The 21,368-nt window shown below is 40.0% G+C and overlaps 1 protein-coding gene across 4 annotated transcripts in view; it reads left to right on the top strand.

Moving 5' to 3' along the window:
* Window positions 1-5,691: 5,691 nt before the first annotated feature.
* Window positions 5,692-21,368, top strand: part of NALCN (sodium leak channel, non-selective) — a gene marked incomplete at its 3' end in the record, with an annotated part of 232,286 nt that continues 216,609 nt past the window's right edge. For all 4 annotated transcript variants that reach the window (XM_084234488.1, XM_084234487.1, XM_084234486.1 and 1 more), the window contains exons 1-5: window positions 5,692-5,892; window positions 8,816-8,998; window positions 19,054-19,137; window positions 20,229-20,368; window positions 20,456-20,584. In XM_084234488.1, coding sequence (XP_084090614.1) covers window positions 5,716-5,892; window positions 8,816-8,998; window positions 19,054-19,137; window positions 20,229-20,368; window positions 20,456-20,584 — 713 coding nt within the window. In that variant the 5' untranslated portion in view covers window positions 5,692-5,715. The remainder of the gene's footprint in view (window positions 5,893-8,815; window positions 8,999-19,053; window positions 19,138-20,228; window positions 20,369-20,455; window positions 20,585-21,368) is intronic.

Below are 21,368 nucleotides of genomic sequence, written 5' to 3'. Positions count from 1 at the left end.
CTTTTGATGAGAAGAAAATTTGACTCGACAGAATGGACAGTCTAACTTTACAGAAATAATGACAGTTGGCAGTTTCAAGATTAGGAATAACCAGTCCCTTTGTCGTCCCTGTGCTGGTGCTGTGCTGAAGGACAGTTGAGGATTTAAATATGCTTATGGCAATATACACACAGGACTCTTGTTTGAATGTAGATATTGAGGGTTTATTGTTTTGAGTTCTGGGGCCATTTAAAAAAGCGATAAGGCAGTGAAAGCAGCGGAAACCATGAGGTGGGAGCTAAAGAATAAGCTGAGCGGTCAGAGGCTTTCTGTTCAGTAATCAGCTATTCTGCCGCTCAAGTAAACATGTTATCCAGCCCATCAGGAATGGGGAGATTCTAAATCCATGTCACCTACACGATGGCGAGGACATTTCTTTTTTAAAGGATGCATTTATTATGTAAGTAGGAACGAAGGAGAAGCCTGTCCCAGCAACCAGGTCTGCTCTTCCAGAGACGTGAAAGGGAAGCTTGGGAGAGATGTCAGAGGCCTGTTGTGGGACTTGACTTAATTTCCTTCTCATGCTGTGACAGGGAGACTCAGTGATGAGCTGAAAGCCAGTTGTTACGTGTGAGTGCATCTTAGCCAGAGCGGCAGGTGAGGGTCCCACCTGCACCCTGGGGGTCCCGGGCTGTGTGCAGAAGTGAGCAGAACGGCCCATGTTGGTGCTGATGTGCTGCCAGTGGCAGAGAGCCCTAGTGGTTGAAAACACATCAGTGACTTCTGTCTTCTTTGAGGTCTTTTGAGAATAAAGTGGTTGCTGCGAGTCTGCTGGAGTGCTGGGTTTCTCCTGCTTGCACGCCCTTCCCCAATGGCACATCTTTCTGTTTTAACAAACAAATCACATGGACAGACAGATTGACTCTTCATGTGTTAAGTTTGGGACTAGGAAGGACCCACCTGGGATTGGCAACAGAGATAAAAGAAGACACAGCTGGAAGGAGCTGAAGTCGCCGCGGAAGGCAGAAGGGCGGTGGGTAACTGTGTGTTCAGCCAACTGCAGTGGTGCCTGTGGGCTCGAGTGTCAAGGACATGCAAGTGAAAGTCAGCAGGATTCAGTGTCCTTGGACAGGGTGAAGTCAAGCAGGCAGGGTGTCTGCTTGGGGGTGCCTTTGTGCCTCTGCTCGCTCCCTCTCCTCCTGCAGTGCCCTGCACCATAGTGGGGCCAGGATAATTCCTGCGAGACTGAATCAGAAACAAGAGGACGAGCTGAGGTTTTCTGTGTTATGGGAGAGACCATGTCAATGTGTAGGGAAGTTGATTTCTGATATAAAGAACGAGGTAGTGCCAAGGCCTAGAAGGGCCTTCAGGGACAGGATAAAGTGAAAGGGGCCCTGGGCCTGTGTAGCCTGAGGAATAAGAAAGACCAGAGAGTGCCTCAAAGAGGATTTGTGTATCCTTCAGACCACGTGGGAGCTGAAAAGCTCAGGCCAGCAGGAGCCAGGAATGAGAGGACAGGGTCAGGCAGAAGGGTGTCTGACCGATATCCATCTGTCCTGTCTACCTTTAAGTGATGTGGTGCTGGTGTGGCCTTCATCTCAGGGCCAAGTGGCCTGGACACCTGACCCAGTAATAGCCAGGACCCCATAGATGGTGGTGGGCTAAGCAGAGAGAACAGCACCTGGGACACAGCAGATAGAGGATGTGCTGCAAAGCACAATTCAGAAGACGGGGGATTCGAGAGTTTAATGCAAATCCAAGAGAGCCACAAGAAGGAGAGATGAGCTTCAGGATTGCAAGCACCTGGCAGCTAAAGAAAACAGAATCTAGTAATTTTAATTTTCTCAAAAGAGGGTTGGGGTGGCCAGAGGAAAGTGTGGATATGCCAATAGAAGGAAAATGTTGCTGCCCCAGAGCACAGAACTGGATTTGAACCATTGAAAGAGGGCAGTGAGCCAACATCTGTCCTCTTCCTGAGTTGCCATTAGCTGTTTCTCAGCAAACGTTTATCAATGAATCTACAGTAACCCTGCAGCTCGTCTCCCACCGTCGAGCTATTTAAACACCAACTGTTTTTAATAAGTGTCAAAAAGCTCCTGGAAGCCATGTTTTTCAAATTCAGTGTTCCACCTAATGAAGGACACTTCTATAAACAGGAAACAAAATATAAATATATTGCGTTAAAAATGTGTAACAGTGAACAGGCTAAGATACACAGAAGCAATTTCCTATCAAATTAATAAGCTTACCTAGGAAACATAAATATTGCTGCCAGGCTTTATCAGGGGAATAATAGGCTTGGCGCACTATTATATTGATTCAACAGGAATGATTGAATGCGTCAAACAATATTTCCTTTCTGTTTATAAAGGAAGATTATTACAATCAACAGCCTCAAATGAATTTTGGGCTCTTCATATGTTTATGACTTGGATTTACATTACTATTTGAATGTTTTATATACTATTTAATGTTATTAAATCAGCCAGAACATCAATGATTCAGGAGCTTGTTGTTAAGTTTTAATATATGTGTGGATTAACCAGGTTCTTTCCAAGTGTGAACCGTTTTCTTGGGCACTGTTTGATTTGGGGACTTTGCAGCAGATGAAGTGAGGGTCAATGTGATTAAAAGTGTCCAGATCGCAATTACAATATGTATTTTGGGGATCCCCACACCAACAAGCAATTCTCTCTGACACCAGCTGGGTGTCCTACAACTCAATTCTGACATTCTTTCAGGTGACAGTGTCAAATTCCATAGGTTAGGGGCTCTGCATTACAAGATCACCCCATCCTACTTCGGATGCCAGTGCTTCTGGCCAGCGGGCTTTAGATTGGGGTTCCTATGGCCCTTCTCCTTGGGTTCCAGATGCCTGTGGCAGTACCAGGCTGTCCCTTGTACTTCCAACCAACTGGCCGTGAGTCAATTTGCTTGAGTGGTTCACAGAATTCGGAGAAACGCGTAAGTGACTGGATTACTAGTTTATCATAAGAAGGATGTAACTCGGGAGCAGCCAGATGAAAAAGATGCAGAGGGCAAGGAAGTGGGTATTTTATGGCTGCTTCATGGTCATGACCATTAATTCACGAACCATTGGCCCCTCCAGTTGCTCAGGGCGTGGACCTGAAAATTCCAAACTGGTAATCACCTAGTTGTTTCTCCTGACGTGCAGTGGCCGTCTTAAGAGGGCTACAAAGGACCCAGGAACATAACAGAAGAAACTTAATGCCCTCATTATATAGAGAAAACTTCAAGAGTTTTAGGAGCTTTATGGCAGAAACAAGAACTAAGACTAAATGTATATTATTATAAGTCGCAATATCACCATGAGTAAAAACTAATGGCATTCATTATGATTGTACTGTTTTTAGACAACATGGAGATTTACAAAAAAAGGGATTCTGGTGTCTACTTCTCTACATAAGCAAATCCATAATCCAAACCACAGTGGTTTGGATTCGAATTTAAATCTGCATACATACATATATTATAAATTTATATTAAAAAGTTCATGGAATTCATATGTGAAAGTCTCATATTTATATTTCAAAATTTTTCAGACTGTACCTTATAGCCAGATCCTAAGAGCAATAAATGACCACCCAGAGGTCTCCACTGACTCAGTGGATGTGGTATTCTTGCTGGTGGGTCATAAATTTTCTGGTACAATCTTAGAACAACATTGTGAAGCCTCTCTATTTCCTGCTTTTCTCTGTGTAATCTTGAAGGATTTCTAAAAGATGATCAGTTTTAGATACGTAGGAGACTGTCATTCAAGAGGCTTCCCAAATTGAGGCCACCAGGTGTTTCCCCCACAGTACATCAGGGAGCGAGCATCATTTGAATATTCTGCATATATTTACATATCGATGTCAAGAGTCCCTCACTCCAATTATGTAAAATAAAATTAATTAGTGCGGCCTACTGCAAAGCCCATATTCAAATCCAATATTCAGGGCAAAGCAGCCTGGAAATACCTAGCACCTCTTAAAGCCAATTAGCCTGATTTCTTCAGGGAATAGGCGGGTGGGCCGACCCATTCCAAGCGCAGACATCAGAGAGGGAATCATACTCAGAACTAGCCTGTGCTGAGCTTGTGTTTTATTTCCCTTCCCTGTGGAAGCTGCAGCCATGCATGCTTGCACACACTGCAAATACTCATGTTCATCTCGTGCTCCCGCAAGCATGGAGGGGTGCTCCTCATTCTTAGTTGGGGTTCTCGTTCTAGCTCCTGGTGCTGAAATGACCGTGTCTTCTTGATGTAGCATTTCCACGTCTGTGTGCTCTGAGAACCCTGCTCCTGTTCTTCTGCCTCTAGAAACCCCTAATCAGCCCTCCGCATCTGCAGGGACCAAGTCAAAACCTTAGGCTTTGTGATCAGACCAGGCCTCCTTTTCATTTCAAGTTATTAACTGTCCAGAGAATGCAATTCTCAGGCTCGCATAAGAGACAAGATGTTTCTTCTTTCTCTTGTAAAAATTAAGTGATATATCACTGCTAAATGTCCCAAACATAGTATATACCCCCAAAATGTTAGCATCTCTCATTTCTTTAAGACCCAGTAAAAACGAGAAGTGTCTCTGTGGAGTCAGGGGGTGATCAGGCACCTTCCACATCTCACATTGTATTGCACTTGCTTGCTGTGTGTGTCCTGGGGGTCTGACATGTTGCGGGCCCTTCTTCAAGGGCTGTTGGACGGTGGAAGGTGGTAGCAGTGGCCATGGGCAGGTGACGTGCACTGCAGGAAGGACATGACTCAACTGTGGAAATGTAAGTGGCGAGCAGGCTTCTCATCTCTCTGTTCAAAGTAATTTGGATTTGTTTCAGAGACACTGGAAGAATTGCTATAACCACAGCATCCACAAAAGGAAATAAACTCCATTTAGAGGGGGTCCTGCCCCCCTCTCTCTGGCTCCCTTCCTCTTGGGGGGCAGGACCTCACTGATGAGGCTCAGGGAGAGATACAGGTGTGGAGATCCAGGGAGGGCCAGTTGTCTGAAAAGTCGGAGTCAGACTAGAAAGAACCTTGGTTGTCAAAGGAACACACTTCAATTATCAGTGCAGATAGCAGGGATGCTTCATGACGAAAGCAGGAAGGAGGTGTGAACAGAAATAGAAATGCAGGAAGAAGTCAGGCAGGGTGGAGAGTAGTCTGGTGGCAGAGGAAAGGGCAGGAGACCAAGCATCACTTTGACCAAGGTCAAGGAAAAGACATGCTCTGGGGAGGAGCAGCTCCCTTCTTCACTTTGGCCTCTAGCATGAGTTCAGTGGTGCACTCGAGCCTCCTTTATATTGTGGACAGAAGGATGAAATGGGAGATCAACTTGGGAGTGAGGGTTGTCTCTGAGTGTCCTGAGAGTGCAGTGAGCCCAAAGCACATCCTGGGAAGATTTGAGCATTTCTTCCAGCTTGACCAGCTCCATTCTGCCCAGATCTCCTGTAAGTGGAGGCAGCTCTAGGTATGTGAACATACAGCTCGAGAAATTTCTAATTTCCCATGTTCACCCTGAGCAGTAAGACTGTTTCACCCCAGCGCCTCTAGACCACTGGTCTCTACGCTGGTAGGGTTGAGAGAATAAGGAGTCCAAGCCTTTATTGTTACTGATTTTTATCTCATCCTTTAAAAACTATTTGCATGTGTTTGTTACATGCAACATAAGCGGCATATGTGACTTGCAAGTGCATTGCATTTTGGGGGACTCTGTTTTTGAGAAGAGGGTAAAGGTAGCTTCCATGACTAATCCGTTCTCTCTCCCTGCCCAGACCGTGCCTTTGAGCTTGCTCACCGGAGCTAACTTCAGCATGCTGAAGAGGAAGCAGAGCTCCAGGGTGGAGGCCCAACCGGTCACCGACTTCGGGCCCGATGAGTCTCTGTCTGACAGCGCAGACATCCTCTGGATCAACAAACCAGTAAGTTTCTTCTTTGAAGGTAGGAGAAGCACGCACCTGCCTAAAGGAAATTTAATTCATTGAACTCAAAGATCCTGTGTTGTTGGCTTTGAAAAATCTGTTTGGGCTGCAATAGATGGAGCATTCTTGGAGTCTGGAAGTTGAGAATAATTCAGATGAAATAATGGGGCTCTGCTCTGAGTTATAGAGTAGGAAGACAACCTGGAGGGGGGTCTCCTCCCCCCATCTCCATGCACTGATATCAGGGTCATACAGTATAGACAGAAGAATGCCACCTCTCAGGTGATCCAAAGCTGGCGTCCAAGATGAGAAACTTATTCTTGCAGACTTACTTGCAGTCCTCTGCATGCGTGAAATGCAAGAGGATACTCATGTATTTGGAATTTAAAGTCTCCTGAATTGCAAGTGTTGAGTAAAAGGAGAGGTTAATGAGATCGTGGATAGTATGTCTGAAGAACTAGTCCACCTCTGCCTCATTCGGTGAGTGAGGGTGTGATGGATTCTGTGCTCCCAGGGTCTTTGTAGACAGTGTAGCAGCCTGGGTGGGACGGCACGTTCATGGCTACTGTTCAGAGTCCACTGTCCAAGCCAGAGCAGCCTGGAGCGCACCGCAGACAGTAGCGGCTGGCTTGAGGGAAGGATCCACTCCTGCCCAGAGCTTGTCTCGTCCTTGACCTCGGTTAAGGTGATACTTGGTCTCCTGCCCTTTCCAGTGGCCCTCCCCACTTCTGCCCCCCAGACTACTCTCCATCCTGCTTGACTTCTCCCTGCATTGCTCACTCTGATGATACCACCATCCTGCTTTCGTCGCTGAAGCAGCCCTGTTATCTACACTGCGAACTGAAATGTGTCACTTCGACACCCAGGCTCTCACAGTCTCGCTCTGACTCAGCGGAAAGGTGCCCCTTTCCGGGATCTCCACACCTGTATCTCCCCCTGAGCCTTGTCATGGCTGCTGCCCCAGGCACCTGTGTCCTTGGGGCATTCCCCCTGCCCAGCTCCCCTGATGAGTCAAGTCTTCCTCTGTCACTGCTGCTCCAGTGTCACCCCAAACCTCCACTCTGGAAGGTTCCTTATTTGACCCCCCCACTGCAGGAAACCATGAACCTCTTCTCTTGCCACTTCTGTATTTGCACCGAGTGTGTGTGATGTGGCTGTGTGCACAGACACTCTCACTTTTAATTCTTCCACATTATGTTTGGGTGAAGGGGCCACGTGGACGTACACATCCGTGTCAGGCAGCACGTACCACACTGCCGTGAGTCAGCCTGGTTTCCCACTTCTGGGTCCTCAGAGCCCCCACTCACCTGGGGCCTGCAGAGCTGAATGGGACAGACTCAGCCCTGCCAGCGGTTCTTAATGCTCACCACGGATGGTACCTTCTGAAAATTTCTGAGACGCTAGTATCGTAGAAGCACCTCAGAGGCGCCAACTAAAATGATGAATGCTTAATTAGAACCCTCTCTCTAGATTCAGAGCAGATTTGTTGTGGACAAACTCATCTTCTGAAGCTCTTTCATGTAATTAGAGCCTTTGTGCTGGAGGTCCAGATGGGGCTCCCTTTACACACTGATGTTTATTGATGTGCTTCCAAGTTGCATGGAGAATACAGCAGCCTTAAAATAAAGATAATCGTCAGTGACTTATATGGTATGGATTTAGGGGTATTATGTCTGCAGGAAAATATAGCTGTCAGATTAATATTGTTACCCACTCACCAGCCTACAAGTGTCTGAATCAAAGTCCTGACAGTTTTTTTCTATTTTTCATCTTGGGTGCTTGCTAGCTTGCCTGGCTAACAGTCCATCTATTATGAACTAAAACATCTTTTTTTCAGGAGGAGCATAACATTAAAGGAGTAACATGACTGTGTATATATACAGGATAACCAATAAATGACATATTTAAATTATGCTTGAGATGAATACTAATTCACTAGACTCAATATTTAATGCTAGATTTATTATATTGTATGTGGGTAATTGTTTATTGTCCATAGATATATGTATGCCCAGACACACACACACACACATTTATACTTTAAGTCTTATATGTTACATTGGGGCTAAGGAAAAACCCTCACACACACTGTGTGCTTGTAGAATTGCACAGAAGCTTATATTTTATAATTCTGGAAGTTCTACCAGGGCTAAATGTGGATAAAACATGTTCTCCAAAATCAAAATGAAGTCCCTTTACTATCTGTAGAAAATGAAAGATGACCTCAGGTTTTAAAATATATTTATGCAAGGATATTACAAGTGAGATACAAATAGAAAGTCCTACACATGGGAAGCATTTTAAATTTCATTTTGATTTTCTTTATTAATTAATTAATTTTCTTAGATTGTTGCTAATTTTTGGACATTATTTGGTTTTTCCCCTTAATTATTAAGTCCCTGTAGTAGTGGAATAGTAATACAATGGACTATTACTCAGTGATCAAAAAAGATAGAATTCCTTTTAATAAGCATTTGTCGTATTCTAGGCTTGTCCATAGTGATTGATACCAGGGAAATTGCAGTAAATATAATTTGGTCCCTGATTCTGGAAGCTCAGAGCATATTAAAAAGTACAGAAACCATAGCACATCAGGTTTATAATACAAGTAAGCACATATTTGAATGGAATCAGAATCTCCCATATTGCAGACATAGGCGTAGAGGTTGAAGTCCAAGCGTTGGTTTTACTACTGCTTGGTGCAGAACAGTCTCTCACCTGTCCTAGACCTGTGGACATTCGACTGTCTACAGAATTAAACCACGGAAAACAGAAGAACACATTTAGCCCATGGTGGTGCTCAGCCGACTTGGGTTTCCCCCTTCGGCTTGTCCGCCCTGGTGAAAGGTTTTATCCCCAGTAGTAGTCTAGTCGATTTCAGACACGCTTCAGGGCGCACAGTAACCTCCGGCCGCTCTTGCAGTGGGTGCACTCCCTGCTGCGCATCTGCGCCATCATCAGTGTCATCTCCGTCTGCATGAACACGCCCATGACCTTCGAGCACTACCCTCCGCTTCAGTACGTGACCTTCACTCTGGATACTCTGCTGATGTTCCTCTACACGGCCGAGATGATCGCGAAGATGCACATTCGGGGCATTGTCAGGGTGAGTGTGTGCGCTTGATGGATGCTGATACCCAGCCCGCATTTAACACCTAAATCAGGTTAATAACAGCTTCCTCTGCACATCAGTCAAGCACAGCAGCTCTAATTTATCCCGATGGAAGTCCTTTTAAATAGGGCAGAAGTGTAGGGTTTGGGGAAGCAGGATGCACCAGAAAATTTAAAAGTTGAATAAATGGTGTCAGGGCAAAGCCTTGGACCATCTGGAAGGAGCTAGATGGCCTGTCTGACTTGGTGGAGTTCAGGTGAATCTTGCCCAGGGATGTTTACAGGTGACTCTTTTTCCACGTGGTCAGCACAAAATAGGTTTCAGGCTTAGATTTCTGCCAGTCTGATGAGTTTGGAATGGTAATGGAATAATAGATTTTAATGTGCATTTCTCTTTTGAGAGTGAGGTTGAGTCTGATTTTATGTCTAGAAAGGCCATTTTCAGGTTTAACAATCTGAAATATTTTTTAGGTTGTTAAATATTTTAACAACCTGAATATATTTTTATTCAAATTTTGGGCATTCTGGGTTTGCTGGGATCATTAACCCCTTGTGATGGAAGCTGCAAGTATTTGACTCTCTTTTTCTGGTGGGTCTTCATGGCCAGTGCAGGTCTTCCTAGCCCAGATTTTGGGCAGCCTTCCCTTTCTGGTGTGTTCTTGTGTCGTACAGGAGTGTTTTATAGCCTTTCTCAAAAACACATTTTATTTCATATTTACACCCTGATAGTTTATTCTTAATTTTCCATTTAATCAAGGCTGTTGATTTCTAGATGTTCTGTGACAGTCTGCTACTTTACTAAATTTGCTAAGTTCTTATATGATTTATAGTAGTGTTCCCATTCACTCTTTTGCTATTGCCATGTCATCATATCATATGCAAATAATGACAGGTTTATCTTTTCTTTCCAATTCTTGTTTCTACTTGTTTTCATTGATTTAGTTGGATCAGCTAATACTTACCCACAAAATTTTAAATAGTATTAGAAACAGTGAACATCTTTGTTTTGTCCCTGGTTTAGTAAGAACACCTCTACTGTTTCCTCATTAATATGAATTTGAGCTGAAGTGTGTATATTTTATCAGGTTAAGGAAAAAATAATTTTTGAGAATGGTATCAGGAATAACTTTTAAATTTTATTGAATGATTTTTTTTTTTCCTTAGCACATAATTTTGGACCATCCTATTTTCCTGGAAAAATTCTCAATGGGTCATGACACAGTTTCATTCTGTTTTAATGTGTAATTTGATTGTATTTATTATTACATTCCTTGCTTTAAATTTTGTCTAACCTTTGTCAGGTTTTGATATTAGGTTTGTCCATGTTTGTGTGTGGAGTTCATTCTGTGCTCTACAGAGGTCTGACCCATCTTGGAGAAGTTGTCTGTTATCTAGTAGAAGTGACACGCTATTTCTTTGTGGTTTTGATTTGTATTTCTCCAATGATTAGTGAAATTGAACACTTTTTCATATATTTGTTGGGCATTTCTATGTCTTCTTTTGATAAATGTCTACTCACGTCCTTTGTCCTTTTAAAAACATTGTTATTTGTTGTTATTGAGTTGTATATGTATATCAAAGTGTTGAAATGCACTTTACAGATAAACAATTTTTAGTTGGCAATTATAAGGCTGGGGCAAAAAAAAAAACAACAAAGTTTTTTATCCGACTTAGTTTTAATCCTACTTAGTTTTAGCAGGAAAATCATTTCCTAGAGTAAATTTATGTTGCTAATTTAAATTTTATTGACTTTGCATTTTTGTACTTGTAAGTGTTCTTTGGTTGTGCAGTGACGTGGGAAGTGCCTACATGTGTAGGTATATAAGTTACATCACAATAAAATACTTCAACCCACATAGGGGTGATAATTTTTAGAGGACATAGTATGATTCAAATTTGAATCACCATACTCTTGTCAATAACTCTACTATCAATAAAGAAAGAAACATTAAGAACCTGTCAACTAAAACCTTTCATGAAGCATTTTCATTCTGCCTTGATTCATTTATCAACAATCAATCAACAATTTTTACCCTCTTTGACCAGGACAATTTGCAATTATGTGCTGTTTGTACACTTATAGGATCTATATTTTTCATGCTTATGTGGGAATATTGTGGATATGTGTCTGCATTGAGTTCTGATCTAAGCATCAGGTTGTACTTAGTACGTTTCACATCATCTGAAACACAATTGTATATTTTCACTTTTCAAATATTAGATGTTTAATATGCACAAATTTCCAACTAAAATATTTCTAAAAAACAGTCCATTTAGCTATTAAGTAACACCAATGTGTCATATGCCTTCTGTGTGGAAGGGTAAGTGTGAGTTGATGTATGATATGCCAAAATTTAGGGAATGCTGGTCTTTCATTTTGTGAAGGAGGTTTTCCTTGCATAACACCATCTTAGCCCAAAATAAAGTATTTCTAGAAGTCAGCCATTGCATAGTGCCCATCCATCATTCACGATCTTTAAAATTATCCCTAGCCTGATTTGGTAATGTTACGGTACACCTAAAATTCATACCCAATGCTTAAGCTAATGTGATTTAATAATGCCTAGTTTACAAAATTATCTACAACAAACCAAACCCAGAAAATTAATTTTTCAAAACAAAAGTACTGAAAAACAGTACATTTTCAGTACTAGTACAAAAGTACTAGAAAGAGCCTTTCTAGAATTACCCATTAATTTTATTGATCTAGTGGTTTGTCAAAGTCATTAAACAATGTATGAATATAAATTTAAGATACTAACATTTTAAGATATTTAAGATGTATGTGTAATGTAAATGTGAGAGTTATATTCTTAAACACAAGTACAATTTCCAACTTTACTTTGAATTGAGCTAACATTGAGCTAACATTGGTTCACAACACATTATGCAATTCAGAGGTATAGGTCACACCTCTTGAGCTGTGTGTCACCACACCTCACCTACCACCAAGGCAGCCACAATCCTGCCCTATAGTCCACTGGGCTCCCTCCTGACCTTATTCTCTGCTCCGCCCCCTGTCTTGTAGTCTCAATTCAATAGTCAGATTTCTAGAGTTTTTATTTATTTTTTTTTCAAATTTATTTAATTTATTTATTCATGTGTTTAAGCTACAGGTTCAGGGGAGTGAGAGGATTCACCAGAGACAGAGTGGGGAGCAGAACAGGTGGATTGATTGAAATACACTGCTGAGGGGAGCAGCGGGTGAATCAGGAGAGGTCTGCTGCACCACATGTGGGTCAGCTCCTGGCTGGAGATTGAACTCACACTGCAGTGGCTGGTGGTAGTTTGATAGCACTGAGACTTTAACCCCTGCACCACCAGGGAGGCCCTTGTTGTTTTGGTTTTGACAACCCTTAATTTTGTTTCTCTAGATTCCACATATGAGGGAAGCCATCCAACATTTGTCTTTCTCCCTCTGATTTATTTCACTTAGCATCATCCCTCCAGTTCCATCCATGTTGTCGCAAATGGCAAGTTTATCTTTTCTTATACCTGAGTAGTGTTCCCTTGCATGTATGCAGACATCTCTTTAATGCAGTCATCTGTCCTTGTGTACTTAGCTTGTTTCTGTAACTCGATTGTAAGATGCCTCCTAAATTATAAGATGCCTCCTAAGTTCAGAAATGTTTAACTGTATTAGGGAAGCGGGGCCATAGAGAAAGACCATAAAATATGGGTTAAAACTGGGTTAAATATGGGTGAAAATGATTAAATGGACCCAGCTTGTTAGACTCAAGCCCTGGTTCCCCTGAAAGGTAACATTCAGGAAAGGAAGAGAAGAAAAAGGTAGAACAGAGGAAGTTGGTGCTGCACTGCTAGGTAGATGATGCCAACCCAAGATTTCACCCAAAATAACAACAGGGCTAGGTGTGCATTGTACACTAACCCCACTGCAGGATTCCTGGGCCACGTAAATCCCAGCACACAGCAGATTCATTATAGTGCTTCTCCTGTTTCCATAGAGACTCGGGGGGGAAATATATTTGCAGATACAAATAGTGACTATTTATATAGTGTGATTTCAGATAGAGACCTTCAGTATTTTGTAAAAGTACTGTAGTGGTGGTCTATAAAAGGTATGGGGTGGCACAAAAGTGAAAAATTCTGCTTGGGGATATAAGTGAAACCCTGAAGAGTGACCAGTGTGAAGTGATGTCTCAACGGACGAGTAAATGTGGTTTATGGTCAGCGTGATGGGGGAGGGAAGCCTCGGCAGAACAACGTGGTACTTTGGAGAGTGCTTAAAAAAAAAAAAAAAAAACCGAGACATCGCAGATGGAATGCAGAGAGGTTAGGATGCAGAGAAGACTGAGGAGAGTCCTGCATGGCCCAGAGGGAGCTCAGATTTCCTTCTGTGGCCAGCAGGGATGCATGGGGGTTCACATCACATCGGAGAGCAGCACCATCTGATTTGTATTTGAAAGTTCACTGTGGAGGCAACATACTTGATGCACTACAGGAAAGAGAAATTGAAAGCAGAAAGTCCTCTGGGCAAGAGATGGCTTACAAATGATTGTTTGGAGGAATGTGCCTGTTTGAAGGATTTGACATCTTTTATAACATCCTCCAAACTTGCAGGTATCTGCCCACTAATTCCCACTTCCCCATAATCTGTTTCTAATTGCTTTCCCAGTAATCCCTGCTCAGAGAGGCATTCTAGCTCACCACATCCCTGGAGGCACTCTGGACCATTTGGGTGATATATGTTGGTGCTGCTGTAGCATCCCAGGGATTGCAGACCGAATTCTTCAGACAATTCTCTGTTGTCTATTTTTCATCTGGCAATAGATTTGGGTAAAAATAACGTGCATCCTCGGAGCACTATTGAAGTCATAAATAATAACGCTGAGGCACAGTGACAGATGGGGCCTGGGAACCCCACACAATAAATCATGTGCCCATGAAACCATACCAGTGCACATCATTTTGTAACTGCAAAATAGATTCCTATAAATGTCTTCAGCTTAATGTGTTTGGTTTCTTTGCTTGTTAACTACTTGCTTGGCAATTTAAGTCGCTCACTTAGACTGAATAATTGATTGGCAGCCTCTGAGTGTTTACCTATATAAAAGTTGAATGACAGCTCTTGAATAACTCATATCTGCAGCCCCCAGCTTGTTGATTCTGCCCATAACTCAAGCTTCTTCTCCCTGCATCTCTTCCTGATGATGCAATAGACAAACCAAGCCTTTCTTTCCTAGCTAAGATGCTAGCATTGCTGCAGTCCAAGCAGGCATTCATGTATGTTTGATTCTGGTTATGCATTTTGGAAGCAGAGAAAAGGGACAGTTTATTATTTGCAAATATTGTCACAAACATTCATGCAATAAAATTCTCTAAATTGAATCATAGCGACTGTAATCAATTATGGTTAAGAACCTTCAAAAATACAAATGGGAGAAGAGACAATTTGATAAATATGTCAAACACAAAGTGGCACATGAGACTATATTTCAAAATGAGACTATATTTCAAAGTTGGATTCTATTATATTTATCGAACCATTTTAAGCATCACAAGCTTTCGTGATTATCAATATGATAAATGTGATATCAATTTCAATTCAATTGTATATACAATTATATTGTAACGCACACACTATATAAACCCTGACCCCCCGCTTCCTATTTGTATGGTCTGATCTCCTCTGCTTACTCAGATTGTACTAAGTCAGAAAATATCCAGAAGTCATCTCATAATCTCATCTGAGGTCTTTCATGACCACATAAAGAAAGAGTCTTAGTTTCCCAATGTTAACTTGGAAGGTATTATGTCTTTTCTCATTTTACCAGGAGTCAAATAATCATTTCCTTTAAGGAATAATGCTAGTAGTTTCAGTGAACAGATTGATGAGTAGAAGCAATCATAAATTATATGCACCACTTCTCACTGTAGGCATTGCAATCTGCAGACACTCCCTAAGACACAGCATATGTGCTGACCTAGTTATCATTTCATACCTGCTGTGTGTCACACTCTGTGCTGGGTCCTGGGGAAACCACCCCAAATTCCCCAGTGTAAAATTTCAACGTGCTACTAGTCTTCAGCACAAACTCAAACATTTACAATCAAGAACAGAAGTTTTTTTTTTCAGTGTAATGCCCAATGACAGGGTTAGAGAAATTTTAAGTAGGCGACTCAAACTTCACAATTAGTTCTGATCAGTTGGAGGGACTGATGGAAATCAGCAAACCATTGAGTGGGGTTTACGAAGGACTGTTCTGCGAGTTACACAGATAAACATTATTTATCTTCACCAACCAGTTGTTGGTTGTTGTTTATGAATGAGCTAAGATGACGGTCAGAGTAGGTTGTGGTTCGTTAAAAGTGAAGGAAACAGTTGGCATAGATTTGGAGGGGTTTTCAGGAAGACAGAACAGCTTGAAGAACAGAGAATGCTAAAGAGCAAAAGGTTTAAAAAATTGTTTCAAAAGGTAGGAAAATCTTTTAATGGTCTTTGCTTTCCTCTAGTCACTATATAACACTGCTAATTAAAGCTTTTAAAGAATATTGACTATCTCCTGGAGACACGGGCTGGAAAGTAATATGTAAAACTATGCCCAGTGGATTAAAATATGTCACCTATTTTACCAGAAAAGTCAAAAGAAGACAGTTAATTGACCATGACATATTACCCAGCGTGCAGTGGTCGTGGTGAAGGGAAATTGCCACTGTGGATTTCTGGGAAGTCCAAGGCAGGAAGCATTCCAAGTGCAACTAAAGTTAATTCCTAATTCAAAAATAATTTTGTATATATGTAACAGAAGCTCTGCTGAGCCAGTTTTCGTAATATGCAGTCATTAGAAATTAGGATGTGCTTGCATCTTTGTTTTAAATTTGAGATTTTCACTGGAGCTTTTAAGCGAGTTAAAATAACCCATCCTTTTACATAGTTCAGAACACATGTCAAGTTAGCTTGGCAACATCCACTTCCTTAGCAAACAAAGTTCTATAGTACAAAAAACACAAATTCAGCCAGCTCTGTTAGGGATAGCTTTACATTCAAAATGTGTGAAGCTCATATTTATCAAATTTGACTGTATTTGTGCCAACTGACAGTTTGTGAAAGTTGAAATGTTCACCTTTTAAAAAATTTAATTTTGAAAATCTACTTCCAAAAATGTAATGCAGGAACATTAATCAAAGAACATGTATTGGCTACACCACACCATGAAAAGCATGTCTTTCTCCCACCTGTGGCCCTGGCTGTTCATTCCCTGCTGTTTATCTTCACTTTTATAATTTGAATGATCCTCAGTATAATGAAAAATTCTTCTCCTGTATCTTATTGAATATAATTCATGAGTAGAGAAAATCATGAGCATCAAAGGAGATTATCGTATTAAAATTACATACGGCATTTTTTAGTGACAAAAAAGAAATAAAGTGATCCTACTCTCTGGGGGAAAATACCATATAAACTCCTCCTACTTGTGTGCGGGGGAACCCAACAATCTGTAGCTATTATTTTTCCCTAACATTTACTTTTGATTTCTCCTATTTTAAAAATAGTTCTCTATTGAGTTCCATTACATTTAGCTTTCATTTTGGGGATTCTTTACATTTTTAAAATAAGCACAGGTATGTTTAGTTCTTCAAATAGAGACTTACTGCTATTTTTCTCTTTTTGTCTAACATGCAAGTCAGGAAAAATCATTTTAAATCAAAGTCCATTTAAAAATATACACTTATTTTTTATAACACTTGTCAACATATAATGTACTGCATAGTTTCCATTTTTTAAATCAACTGAGACTATAAATTACATAAGGGCAGGAGATTTTGTTTCGTTCACTGGTATAGCACTACTGAACATTAATGACAGAGCAGTCTCTACATTGAGTGAGTGAGTGAGTGAGTGAACAAATGGAGGAATTGACCTAATATACTAAGCAGCTAAAGGGAAACTTCAGAGCACAACTTAAAATAATCTGCATGCCATTATTTTTTTGAGTATCAAAAATTAGGCTTAGAGAAAACTGGACTTTCTATTCGCTAAATGGAATTTAGACTGTAACTGCTTTTTATTTGCAGTTAATTGTGCACTATACAAGACAACACAATGCCTTACTAGCAGATGCTTTGTGAGGTTTTTGAAGACAATCATAATATCCTTAAACTATTTATTTTATATTTAATTTACAGGTACATGTGTATTCATAACCACAGGCATCCTGAGATACACTTTTACTGTCCATCAAGTTTAAATCAAATAATGATCATAGCACTTAATTCAGTAGACTCAGTGTCCAAGTGGCCACCAAATCTTTGTTTACACATCTCTTTTGTGAGTCTTTTCAAATACATGAATGACCAGGTTGGTTCATTATCTTACTACTGATACAATCAATTGTACATTTATTTAAAAACTAGCTCTATTTTCTCTTAACTCTCCATAGACTTATTCTTCCCATCTTTCCCAATCTGTCTGAACTTTATTATAAGTCACTCTGTGTGGGGCCTGTGGAGAAAACATGATTTTCTCCGAGCTTATCAGACTGTTTTTGGCCGTGACCTTCCAGCACAGGTGCCAGGAGAGAACCTGTAGCCTTAGAATGTTGTCCTCATGTGGGGAAGGCAGTGAATAATAAGTAACCTTGATATACAGTTCTCATGCTCCAACACATATTTCGGCAAACTAAGCTGAATCTTGGCCCTGTGCCGGCTTTGCCTATGAATCCTATAAAAGCTAATAGGGCCCCTGTGGGGAGATACTCACTGGCCACTCACCAAGTACAGGGCCACTGCTGTGGCTGGAGCCCAAGGGGGCTACCACTACTGGTCACTGCCCCTGCTGCTACCTGTGCATCTCCTGCTGCTTCATAATGAAGACCTGTTTCTGGCCCCACATATGGGCTTCATGACCTGTTTTCTCTTCTGCCACCATCAAGAACCCAGCAAGCTTGTAGCCCCAGCATTTATGCTAGCTGGGTGTGTACCTATCTGTTTTTCTACACAAGATTGTGTGTGTGTTTGTGTGTGTGACTAGGTATACATCGCCTTCTGTACCGGAGGTGCCTCCCTGGTGTTTGCAAAGTTGAGTTTCTGCCTCATAAGTCAATCAGATAACTTTCACTAAGTAACTCATCATACCATCAGTTTTGGGAACAACATAAAATATTTCTGGAAACTTTTTGAGTTTTTCTTACTAAACATGGAAGGTTCCAGAAATAATTTTTCCCCTAAATATCTTGCAACATATTCTATCATTTTATTTAAAATCTTGACATTCTGTTCCTGTTTTTATTTTCTAAGAGGGTTTAATTGGAGGTGATAATGTGACCCAATTCAAAATTGAGTTTAGTGCAGGACTAGTGGCTTAATGGAGTAGACCTGATAAAGCAAAGGTCTCTCTATTTCCAGTTCTCCAGATTTCCAGTTCTAACCTCATAGGGCTCTGTTTGCTATTCCAATGGACAGTTTTTCTAAAATGCCTATTTTTTATAATAACATACATTCTAATGTCATAAGTTTCACTATTAACAAATGAAGGTTGCATGTCTTCTTTATCTTTGCATTACCTATATAATCCCAACTAAAATTAATGTGTTTACCTTTGAAAATAATGGCAAATATGTTTCCCTTTGAAAATAAAGGCAAATTTCTTCTTCATTTTTCATGTAACTTGGCTGAATTCCTGGTTAATATCCCATGTGTGGAGGTTGATCCTGCAGGTTTAAAGACTTCACCTTGACCTCAACTACTCTTGATTCTTGTAGCAAGAGATAAGCTACCTATTTAGTAGGGTGGCTTCTGGTTTGCTTAAGTGGTAGAAGCTGTGTGGCTAAGAGAAAAAAATACTGTGATTTTACCTTTTCATCAGCTTAAAATTTTACACACAAAGTTCTGAAGTTACTGGTGTTTTGTAAATTATTTTCCTTAAATGCCAGAAGTATTTTTTAAGTCCATGCCTTTCCTTTTGAAAGTCTGTTCAATTATAAGATAAAATTGTGGAAGGATTTTCTGAATTAACACTTGACTTCCCTCCACAGATGTTTATTGAAAATATTCATTTGCCTGATTATGCTTTGTGATATTTATTTTTAGGGGGATAGTTCCTATGTGAAAGATCGCTGGTGTGTTTTTGATGGATTTATGGTCTTTTGTCTTTGGGTCTCGTTGGTGTTACAGGTAATTACAAACTTTTTAATTACAAGAGAATATTTTCCAAAATGGGAACAATTTTTAATTGAATAGAAATAATTCAAATATCTATATATCAAATGTAAAAGTATAATTTCCTATAACATTAAGTTATTTTAAATTTTTATGAATTATTGATATAATAGCCTAATTGTAATATTTTGATTATTGTCAGTCATATTTGTGGTTTTTTGTGAATCAGACATGAAAGCTTAGTACTTTAGAAAATTATTTCTTATTAGACAGATACAAAATATATTCATTGACATAAAGGAAAGAACATGGGTGAGATTTTTCATTTGTAGAATAAAAAATGAGTTTCAAAATTAAAATTCAAGTCTTTTATGTGATTATATCTTCCCTCAAATCAGCTTAGTATAGATATATTGAGAGATATATTGGTTGATTTAATTTACTGTATTGCAATTTTAAATGTCTTACTATGATAGTGGGGACATACATCAAAGGGTTTAAAAGAGGAGATTTTATTGGAAAACAGCAAAATTTCCCCATGCATTCATTCAGGGTTGATTTTGCATTTAATTCAGCTAAGTTACTATAGTCATTAAAAATTTCACAACAAAATAATCCATTGTCCATCTACAAGCTCATCATAAATTTCATAAGTTTCATTTCTCCAATGAGCTAATTCCATCCTGCATGTTCATGTCTTCTTTTTTTATTAATAACAGACATTTTCTCTATCAATTTTCCTGTTAGTAAATGATACAAATCTTTTTCATAATATTTTGAACACTTTCTCCATTATTTTATGGTAGATATGCAAAATATTCCACTGAAGAACATTGTAAGTGAGGAAGACTGAGCATACATCTTTTCTAGCCTAAGCTGGCGCTTTTTTTTGTAATAAAAGCCATACCTTGATAAATTATATGCAAGTGAACAAGATGAATGGCTATGTATTTGCTTTCTTTTAAGATAGCTTCAAAATGTACTCAAAAGGAAATTGATATAGGTGGAAAATAATACAGATTCAAGATTGCTATTGGCACATCCTGATGCTGTGACTATGGGCTAAAGGGAAAGCTCCAGGTATTTATTCACTTTTGAATTCTCAGGTGTTTGAAATTGCGGACATAGTTGACCAGATGTCCCCCTGGGGCATGTTGCGGATCCCACGGCCACTCATCATGATCCGAGCCTTCCGGATCTATTTCCGATTTGAATTACCAAGGACCAGGATTACAAATATTTTAAAGTAAGCACTGTTCTTACATAAGTAAAGGGGGAATGTTTGTGAAACTTTGGTAAAGTTTTACCCATTTAACCTACCTTTTCCCCCCAGGCGATCAGGAGAACAAATATGGAGTGTTTCAATTTTCCTACTGTTCTTTCTACTTCTTTATGGAATTCTGGGAGTTCAGATGTTTGGAACATTTACTTATCACTGTGTAGTAAATGACACAAAACCAGGGTAAGTTTATCAACTATAGCTGCCTTTTAATTAATCAGGATGTTTCTGGAATTCTCATGAGAAAAACCCTCTGTGTCTAAAGTTAAGTAATATAACATAATTACATATACAATATATATGTCTATTAATATTAGATATAGTTTATGAATATGAATATAATTACATAAGTATATGAAGTATATACATATATAAATATGTTTATGTATAATATGTAAAATATGCATATTTTATCTCTGTTCTATATTATCTACTTCCTCAATATTGTACATTCTTTTAAGACTAGTATTCAAGACAAGCCAGACTGAAAACCTAACTCTGTGGGGAAGTCAGTTTAGCAAACTCACAGGAACATCTAGACATCTTCCTCAGGGTGGCAGAATGCATGACACCACCAGTCTATTTTCACTTCTCTCTTCTGTCTTTTGTGGCTTTAAAGCCCAAGCTCTTAAATGCCTACTGATAGAGAATTGGATTAAGAAGATTTCGATTATAAATGCAACAGAATACTACTCAGCTGTAAGGAAAGACAGGATCTTGCCACTTGCAGCAACAGTGAGGGAACTTGAGGGGATTTACTAAGCAAAGTTATCCAGAAAAAGACAGAGAAATATTAGATGACTTAACATATGTGAGTAATATTAAAAAAAAAAAAAAAGCAGATCAACTGACAGAGCAAAACAAGTTAGTAGACATGGATGACCGAACTGAGATACCCACAGGCAAAGAGGGTGGGAGGTGGGAGAAACAGTGAAGGGGGTGAAAGGATGATGGAGTTTTGCTTTTG

The sequence above is a fragment of the Talpa europaea genome, assembly GCF_964194135.1.
Source record: "Talpa europaea genome assembly, chromosome: 6".
Lineage (NCBI taxonomy): Eukaryota > Metazoa > Chordata > Mammalia > Eulipotyphla > Talpidae > Talpa > Talpa europaea.
The sequence above is the reverse complement of the archived record's forward strand: the minus strand, read 5'-3'. Positions and strand labels throughout refer to the sequence as shown.